The 10,298-nt window shown below is 41.8% G+C and overlaps 1 protein-coding gene across 1 annotated transcript in view; it reads left to right on the top strand.

The window, feature by feature from the left end:
* The first annotated feature begins 920 nt into the window (after nucleotides 1-920).
* LOC113407454 (inactive tyrosine-protein kinase transmembrane receptor ROR1) overlaps nucleotides 921-10,298 on the top strand; it is a 241,766-nt gene continuing 232,388 nt past the window's right edge. The window contains exon 1 of the mRNA XM_026656003.2: nucleotides 921-1,076. Coding sequence (XP_026511788.1) covers nucleotides 983-1,076 — 94 coding nt within the window. The 5' untranslated portion in view covers nucleotides 921-982. The remainder of the gene's footprint in view (nucleotides 1,077-10,298) is intronic.

Here is a 10,298-nt window from a genome sequence, read left to right as displayed (position 1 = left end):
GATGGGGCCAGGTCCTTCCTGATGCTGTAACCACCCTTCCCTGCCCGATCCACCCCACTGCACTGCACTTCTCCCCCTCCTCAGCACAGCCTTCAGCTGGGGCCAACAGTGAGTGCTCCCAGAGGGGGCAGAGTTGCCCCAGAGTTGAGCACTGTAAGGGAGAGAAAACGCGCTCCAGCACCCACTCCATCCCTTCACACAGCCACCCCACCGCCCGCAATCAGCCCCTGGCTCCTCGCCAGGATCCCAATTTTGGGTGGCGCCTGGCCTGGCAAGAAACCAGGGATCGTTTGAAGTCCTGGGGGGGCACAGAGACTCACTGGATTAAATGACCCAATAGGTTGATTCCGTCTCTCATGGGAGGGGTGAGCGATCTAAGGGGAGGAGGCTCCCAGGCACCCCAAGTTCTCCCTCTCCCCAGCGGGGCTGGAACAGTTTTTATAGAGGCGCTGGGAGCCATTGATGTAAACCCTGAATATGATGGAAACCACTTCAAGCCAGGGGGTGCGGCAGCACCCCTAGTTCCAGCCCCTATGCCCCTCTCCCCGCCTCCCAGCTCCTTCCCTTTCCCAGGCTCCCCTCAGCCCGCTCCTGCCCGCCGGTGCTGACCCCGGGGCTGTGGGGAGAGGCTGGATGAGGGGCGCGGGTCGCTCCTGCGGCTGGGGACGGCGGAGGCTCAGCCAGGCCGAGGTTGGCAGGGGCTGGGAGTGACTCGGCGGGGCCGGCAGGGGGCGCTGCTGGGCCAGGCTGGGCCGCCCGCCGGTGGGGGGTGCGGGGCCGGGCTCTGAGGGGAGGTTTTGGAAAGTGACAAGTGAGGGGCTGAGGGAGGGAACGGGGAAGCAGCCGCCCCCGCTCAGTGCCCGGCCGGCGTGGGGAAGGGCTGGGAGGGCAGAGCCCCCCCCGGCACAGCGCGGCGGGGAGAGCTGGCCCGGGCTCCGGGCGCTGTCCTGCGGATGTCGGAGTAGCGAGAGCCGGCTCAGGAATGCCCCGGCCGGGCGGCTGGGAGCGGAGCCTCCCGCTGCTGCTGCTGCTGCTGCACGCGGGGAGCCTGGCGGAGCTCGGGGGCGCAGCCCGAGGTAAGACGCGCCGCGGTCCCCGCTCGGCTCCCGGCGCCACCTCGGGCGGGCCCTTTGGAAAGTGACTCGCCGCTGCTCTGTGTCCCCGGGGGGACGCGCTGGGGGCGCCGCCGCTCCCCCCGGAGCCTTCCGCAGCGCTCCCCACGGTGCCTGCCTCTCCGCTCCTCCATCCCCTCTGCCCGCCACCCGCCCAGCCCCGGCGCTCCTCCGCCCCCCGCCTCAGCCCGGCCCCCCGGGGCGCCCTCTCGCTGCGGGGAAGGGGGCTCCCTCGGGCGCCGGCCGGGGCGCGCTCCGCTGTCATCTCGGCGGAAAGAGGGAGTTTGGCTTCTCTCTCCCCTCCCGTCCCCGCCAAAGAGCCGCAGCCCGTTTGGCTTGGCCCGCGCCGATGCCAGAGACGGGGGAGTCCGGCGGTCTTTCCGCAGGACGTGCATTTTTGTGAATGAAACTGGGTGACCCCAGACAAAGCCCCGATTCACCAATTGTTCCCTTGTCGCTTCCACCCTTCCCAGCTGCAGCCCAGAGAGGTGGGAGGAGGAGCAGCAGCTGTGTGTGTGTGTGTGTGTGCGCGTTATTTGCATTTGCAAAGTACGGTAAAAACTGGGTGCATCTGGGCAGTGGGCTGAATGTGGTTTCTAAGCCGCAATCTAATGCATACTTGATTGGGATCCTCTTTAAAGACAATGGCAACATTTAGAGTAAAGCTAATAAGAAAGGCAAAGCGTATTACTTTCCCCTGCGGGAAGCCATCAGTGCTTCCCCCTCCTCTCTGTGCTGGGACACAATGAAAGGGAAGATGGGCTGTTCCTGTGGATACAACTGATTCTTTCTTTGAGGAGGGGTGAAAAGTTGATTCAAGCCGTCAGGGTGTTGGGCTTCACTTTAATATGCAATCTGCAAGAGGCAACCCCAGTTCGAGTCTCCTTGGCAGGATACCTGTGTCTGGTTAAGACAACAGAAAGAAACCCCTTTTTGATATTGTTTTAAGCTGTATTTAGAAAAGCACCGACACGGCATAAGGTACCAAGGAGAAGGAGAGTGAGAATATCTTTTCAAGGGGCAACACTGAACAAGAGGCCTTTTCAACAATCCATAGACATTAGAATTTAATTTTTTTTATTAGCCAAGACTAACCTGAAAGCTGCTTATAACAGAAATTGTATATCTCTTTGGGACAGATTCTGATATCTTTACTCCCTTACTGCATGAATAGTCCCATTGATATCAGTGAGGCTATTTACAGAGTAAGGAAGTACTAGAATCTGGCTGTCTAAGATTAAATGTGTATCAGTTGATAACTTATTAACTGGGTTTTTGGAATGAAGGGAAGAGTATAACCAGGAAGCAGACAGAAGTAAAAGCTTGAACATCAGTTTGTTCATCCTGAAGAATATCCTCTGAGGAATTTTAAATCTACATTTTACCTCTGTCAAATTGCAAACATTTTAATCCAGTAGTTAGACAAAGTTCTGTTAGGACTTTAAATTTCACATCAGTATTCTTCTTCTTGAAAAATACTATAACCAGGCTTTAATTTTTTTTTAATTAATGGAGATATCCTATCTCCTAGAACTGGAAGGGACCTTGAAAGGTCATTGAGTCCAGCCCCCTGCCTTCACTAGTAGGACCAAGTACTGATTTTGCCCCAGATCCCTATGTGGCCCCCTCAAGGATTGAATTTACAACCCTAGGTTTAGCAGGCCAGTGCTCAAACCACTGAGCTATCCCCCCCCCCCCCCCCGGCTCTTTCTTAAGAGACATATTTGGCTTATTTTCCTCTGATTCCAAACATTCCTATATTCCAGTTAATGAAGTCAAGTTTTATACTTGATCTGTACTTAATTGCTTTATAAAAACACTTTCCAAGAGTTTGACTGAGTTGTTAGCTAAATGTAACTATACCTAGGCATTTCTTTCTGCTTTTGATATTTGATTTAAGGTCTGTAAGGTAATATTATCAATGATGATTTGTCTTTTTAGTTCCGGCTATGTGGAATGCTTTGCCATCTTACTTATATAGTTCCAGAGCAAATTGATAACAATGACCTTAAAGCAAATCTCTTGTTTAGTTTTAACCAACAATATTTGTGATCTGTTCATTTTAATATTGTTTTGTTTTATTTTTAATTGTAGCCATTTCAATAATTTTAGATTTGAGTCATCATATAACACATACATAAAAGAAATAGAGGCTGATAAGCCTGGACTGGCATTAGGTAAAGTGTGCATATTTAGGCTAAGATATTTAAAAATGACTAGTGATTTTGGGTGATTTTTTGAAAGGCTTCAAAAAATGCTGAGCATGCATAACCTAACATCAGGCCCCTGTAAGGTGTGTCAAGTTGATCAAGTCACTTTTGAAAATCTTGGCCATAATGTATATTCAAAAAAGAAAAATATACATTAATGCCATGTTAAGTTTGAGTTTAAATACTCAGAGGTCAAGCAATGAAAAAGTTAAGGTTTTAATAAAGGGACAAGGTGGATGAGGTAATATCTTTTATTGGACCAACTTCCGTTGGTGAAAGATACAAACTTTTGAGCTACAGAGAGCTCTTCTTCCGGTTTTAGGGCCAACATGGCTACCACAATGGTGAAAAAAAGGTTTTAATAACACCAACTCAGCCAATGGCCTTATTGCACATGCTATGGAATGGTTGCCATTAAAAAGTCAACTGTTGCCAACAGTTACCACACAGTAGTCTGAGATTATCCCTATCTTTCACTTGGCCCTGATTCTGCTGTTGGATCCATGTGGATGGATCCTGTTGATGTCAATGTGACTGTGTGGGTACAAGGGTCTAATCATACACATTTAATTGCTGGATCAGGGTCTAGCCTTAGAGAAGGAGTTCTCTGACATCTGTGTGGTGACAGCTGGCTAATGTTGAGTTTGAATGTCTTCTGTTGAATATTTTATGTATATTTAACAACATAAACATTAAAAAGGCTAAATTAATGTTACTATGAACTTTCACATTTTCATTTCCTGACCTTTTAGTGTTTAAATTAATAACCTTAATGTTACCTTAACATGAGGTTTTGTTTTATTTTTTAATAAAGTAAAAGTTTAAAAAAAACCCAAACCCAAACCTTATTATGCTCAATCAGCAGAGTTTAAGCCCACAATTTGCTCTCTTGGATTTACTATAAATTTTGCAGGAGAGAGGCTCTATTCTGTGCTATTTACAAGCTGTGTAGGAGCATAAGGATTTCAATACAGAATCAATGTCTGCATTGAAATATTGTCTGTAGAAATCTTTGCTATATTGTAAACTGTTCTCCTATATATTAATTAGTGTTAACTTGGTGCCAGATTAACTATTGTATTGTCTCAGATTAGTAAACATTATCATCATGCAATGAGAAATTTTTCAATACATATAATTAATTTTTGTTCTAAATATGTAAGGATCTAGACCTCAGTGAAGATTAGCTAACTCGAAAATCTTAAATGATAAAATTTAGCAGATTTTGAGTTATGTAAGCAAAAAGATATATTACCATTTACTTAAACTAGAAGTGTATAATTTAATTTTTCCATAATTCAAAAATGGGTGAATGGATTTCTCCATTCCCCGCCTCCCCCACTACCACCACCAAAAAAGGTCCATGTGCTTTGGCTGAGACCAAACATGGACATTTCAGATATAAAGGAGGATATTTTTTCAGACCTGTGAAAATAAGGCCTTTAATGAACATCCTTATATACAGGTAACCTTAACAACTGTACAACTTTCACTATTAAAGGAAAGCTTTAATACTGATTGATTGGGAATCCAAGGTCTGATTGGGAATCCAAGGAATCCAATCCATTGATCTACATGATTATTATTTAATATTCGCATTACAATAAAACCAGCCTCCCTATCGTGTACAGAAGTTACCATAATAAGACCCGTTCAAACATTTATAAAGACATGGTTTCTGCTCCAAAGAGTTTATAATCTGACATCCTGATCCTGCAAGCTCTTCAGGATGAGTGTAAATTAATTCATGTCAGTAGTCAGTTCACTAGGACAACTCATATGAGTAAAAATAAGTGAATCTTCAAGCATATGTAGGACAGGAGCTTAAAAATCTACTCATGTCCACTTTGGGTTACCAAATAATCTAGTTGAGACATGAGCATGTGATGTAAACTAGCTTGCATAGTTATCTTTCTAGCAGTGCTGTCTAATCATTTTAAAAATCGACTGTTTGGTTATTGACTGAGAGAGGATTAGATGAGCTAAAATAGAATCATTTGGGCACAACATAAGCCTGCTGCATCATATTTAGTACAAAATCATCTTTGTAACATTTAAATGTAACTCATGCTCCATGCAGAATTTGAACAGAGTTTTCTTTGCACTTCTGTTTTTTGTTTTTGAAGGGTTGGCAGCCACAGTGCAGGAAACAAAACATAGAAAAAGCAAATTAAAAGCAGCATGCACATAAAAGTAAATAATTTATTTTTAAATGCTCTTCCCAAGTGCACTGAGAGGTTGGCCCAAAAATGTTCTAAGTAAAACCACAAGGTTAGTGTGAATATGAGGAACAGGAATTCTATAACTTGGCTTTCCCCCCTCCCTCGTTACAGTATCTGTGATGGCTATTGTTATTACAGCTCCAGTTTTATTATTGTTGAATATCATGTAGCTCTGTGAGCTAAAGTAGAGTCATGGCAGAAGTACCATGAATAGGGTAAAACAATTTTTATGCATAAAAACATAGATCCGTAGACTATGTATTTTAAATAATAGGAAAAACTGTTGCCCTTTTTGAAAGTTACCTCCAGTGGATTAGCATTCCTCCACCTTTGATTAGCAGTGCTATATCCCAGTTTTTCATCCATAGGGCAATAGTTTTCTGTTTCAGTCAGTATGCATTATATGTTTACAAACAAATACAATGTTTCTATCATTGACTAACAGTGTATGGAAGGATGGAAATACGTTTTGGAGCTGTTTGACTGATTTTGGTATCTGGCATGTCTATTCACAAGTTGCGCTAACTACAAATGAATAATTAGAATAATAGTTTGTGTATTACTGTAATTATGTCCATGGAGAATGGCTTGCTAATTACATACACATAGGACATTTTATTTAACTTAAGCCTTTGCAAATGAGATCTAGGCAGGGGTCTACTTAAAGATTCCTTATAGCTCTTAAATACAAATATCTAAAGCTGGACAAAAAACCTTCCCTGAGGTGTGACACTAGATACTGTTCTTCAGAGACATGCACAGAAATGCAGTAGCCTTCTGAGACACTAAAAAGCACCTCAGAGTAGAAAATTCTTCAAAAATCCCTAACTAAATGCAGCTGCTTGTAACATATAAGCTATCTTGCATGCCAGAAATATCCAAAAAGGTAACTAATACAAAATAAAAAATAAACAGTGTATCCCTTCCAGGCCCTGTCCTCCACTGTCATCTTGCCATAGTGAGCTCAGTTATGAATTTTATGTTTAGAAATGTGTGTGATTTTTAGAAACATTGTTTAAATCTGTAAATTTAGAAACAATGTTGTTTAGAAATCTGGTAAACTGTGGTCTACTTATAAAGCCAGTCATTTTGTGCTTCTAAAAAATGTGTATTATTCATTGTCAGTGTAATGTACCAATCTTGCTGTAAGTACTAGATTAAAGCTGAGCAGAAAATACCCACCAGTGTTTTAGAGGTGAAACTGCTATGTGAACCATAGATAAACTAGACAGATCATATCATGGTCTTATCTTGGCAAAGCTAGTAAATTTCACACCTTGTCATTCATTAATAAAAAGAACAATACAGCGATAAAATAGTTCATATTTTAAAAATGATTCCTGCATGTTAAAAGTTCTCTTACATGAATATACTAAATATACAGCCATATTTATAGAGTTATATTTTTATTTTGTTAAAGGAGCAGTATTGAAAAACTAGCAAATCAGGCCTTACTTTTTTGATGTTGTCTTTTGTATTGAAGACAGTCGGACTATTTATGTGATTAAGTACAAGCACAACTCTCACAAGTAAGGGTTTGAAAGTCGAGCTCCATACTTAGTATTATTAGAGCTCTGTACATATGTTAATTATCAAACACCGGCTCTTTAGAGCAGAGATTGTCATCTTTGTTACTTGTCGGTATTATGCCTGTAATATTGACAGACATTTAACTCAATCATTCATAATATAAACAATACAGATCTGAATAGATTAGAGCAATTTTCAGTGACATTGTATAAATGACAACACAATATTTTGATTAACTGAAGTACACCTCTCTAGTTCCTGTGAGAACAATTTTACGTGATAAATAAGAAACATTTCAAAGTTTCAGTGATTATTTTGGTGTTTTGGTATCTACAGCGTGATCCAGGAAAAGAAGTCACACTTTTTGCTATGTAGTTACTAACAATATTACTTTCATTGTGAGTACTGGTGTAATGTTACATATGGGAGGTTTTGTCTTTGGTTTTATTTAATTTCTTTTATATGTCCATTTTGAACTATATTTGCATCAATTTTAAATATGAAAAGCACATAGGAAAGTGAGATAGTCTGCTCAGCTATAAAATGGGGATAATTTCAGCTCACATAGGTACTATTAAAGTATGTTTATAAAGCTTTTTGAGACCCTCTTGTGAAAGGCACTGTAATAAGTATATTTCAGATCTGCAATGCAATGTGATGTTAGATTCCCATTCCATTCAGCCAGATTTGTAAAGCTTTGAAACAAAAGCTATTTAAGAAAAGCAAGCCCTTTATAATGACAGAAAGTAATAATGCAGGGTCCTCAATATCCTCCTTGGGTTTTGTAGTAAAATCCCTTCCTGAAATGGAGCCAATTGGGCTCCCCTGCCTCCAAATAATTTTGCAGAGTTACATTTGAAAGGAAATGGCTAGTGACTTGCGAAAAGAATCCCAAGGTCCATATTGGTAAAACAGACACACAGATTTGGGGAATGATTAGATGTTGCCACTTGAAAACAATCAGTTAAATCCAGGAAAAGCACCAACAGTGATGCAAGATTCACAGTCAGTCCTGAGGAGTTGCATCCTATCTGACACAGGAGAGGAGTAGAAATTCAACGTGGCTGCAATATCCTTTTTTTTACCAATGCACGTATTGCTAAATCTGGGCAAAAATAGGGGGAATTCACCAATACTTTATTTTTAAAACATGACATTCCAATATTGGCTTAGCGCTGTATGCTGGGAGTGAAATTTACCCCATGCAGAGGGGCTGAGCAAGGGCTAGGCACCACTTAAGCCTTGCTGTGTGCTGGCCTAGAGCTGAATTTCATGCTAGCTGAGTCGTTTGGAAAATAAATATGCATTGTGCAGTTTATTCCAACACAAAATGTTTGAATAATATTCAAATAATATATCCATCAGCTGTAGTTCATATAGCTGCGTCTTAGCTATGTTAATGAACATATTAAAAAACTTAAACAACGCTTTGCATATATGTTTTGTTTTTTCTCAAATGTCCATGTACATCTGTGTGACACTGTAAACTATGGGTTGTATTCTCATCTTAGCCTCCGTTATGTCTAACTTCCACTACTGTTAATTGGAGTTGGGTATGTGCATGCATTAAGGGGAGTAATGACCCTTAATTTAGATAGTGTGTTATGACCTGAATTCCTACTTAACAGTAGAAATCATTTTCTGCTACTGATCTGGTTTTGCAGTATGTTGCTATTAAGATATGATTTTAGTCCTCTTTAGCACTTGTCCTGCTGCTAACTCTATGTTGGTGATCCCAGCAATCTGAGTACTCAGTATTAGTGCTTCTTAACAGGATCAGCTCCTCTTATGCAGCAGGTTCATATGGCAGTTACTAGAGACCATGGCATAAACCTGCATTTTATTGAAAGGATTTTCCAAGCCTGGCCGGTCACATGTTGAAACTGATACTTCACAATAGCTTCCTGCGACCTGCTGCTCTGTTCCTTCGAGGGATGTCAGTGAACTATACTTCTGTCTCTTTCCCAGATGCTCTACTTTTTCTGCCGCTCAGGTCTGAACATCTGCTCCAGGAGTAGTGAAGTAGCTGGGAAAGAGACAGCATGGCGTAGACCTGTGTCAGAGCACAGCAGCAGGCCATGGGAAATCGGAAGATCAGAGATAAGAAAGGAAAAATGTTAAGTAACTTTATAACCTCATCACATATTCCCTCCGGAGAGCAGAAATATATTAGAAGACACTTTGTCACTCCTAGCACTCAAGATTGACTTTGGAGGGATATACTCTTTCACATTCACAGCATGGGAATTCCTCTCCAGAGATAAACATCTTGGTTTCATCTACAGGCAGCATTTTCTCTTATTGCTGTGAAACCTTATTCTCAAAGGCTGGAGTTGTAAGTGTAACATGCTGGCTAAGAGTGTCATGCTGCTGCCCATCTAGTGGTTGGCCCACACATTGTGTAAGGATACTACTACCTAAGGTACTCTTTTGACTCAAATTGTAGAGGTCTGTACTTTTAGTGCTGAGGGTGCCAGGATCAATCCCCACTTGTGAGTCATGATGAGGGGCCATTTTGATAGCTGTAGGTGAACCTCAAAGGCCTGACTTTCAGAGGTGCTGAGTATCTGTAGCTCCCATTGACTTCACTTTCAGTGGTGGATGCTCAGTACTTTTGAAGATCTGGCCTCAACAGGGTTGGAGGCTTGGTTCAGCAGTGAGAATTCAGACCATTATTCTCACTAATCAAACTGCCAGAGATAGTAATGCTGGTCTGGAAATATCACAACAATAGCCTTTTTATGAGAGATCTGGTACTTCCTATCTGCTGGTTGGCTTAATATTACTCTGCAAAGAGCCTTTTGTATTTCAGTGCTCCTGGCCAGAACCAGGAAAATGTCTGACAAATAATGGTGGTACTTCCAGTGGGAAATATCTGGATCTGGCTCAGTTTGTGTTTTGGGCAAAGATTTGGGTAAATTCTTCATTTGCCTGAACTTTTCCCCCAGCCATAACTGCTGTGAAGAGCTCATTGTGAAAGTTTTAACACAATCCGGCTCTCGGATTACAATATCCTAGTTAAGGCAATGTAGCTATTTGGAGCGAAACTGGAAACCATGTATAACCTGCCTTGTTTTTGCTTCTTGTTACATACTTAAAATTCAGTTCAGGATTGTCAAAACATTTGTTAAGGTTCTTGAACCTATTCAAAGAACCTGGGACTAGTTTTAAATGAACCAGGTTGGTTTATGATTACATATTACAGCTGAGTTTCACTTTGAGTT

The sequence above is a fragment of the Terrapene carolina genome, unplaced genomic scaffold (genome assembly GCF_002925995.2).
Source record: "Terrapene carolina triunguis isolate 2854851 unplaced genomic scaffold, T_m_triunguis-2.0 Scaffold211, whole genome shotgun sequence".
Classification (NCBI taxonomy): domain Eukaryota; kingdom Metazoa; phylum Chordata; order Testudines; family Emydidae; genus Terrapene; species Terrapene triunguis.
Note: the sequence above shows the minus strand (reverse complement) of the source record. Positions and strands in the feature narration are given on the sequence as shown.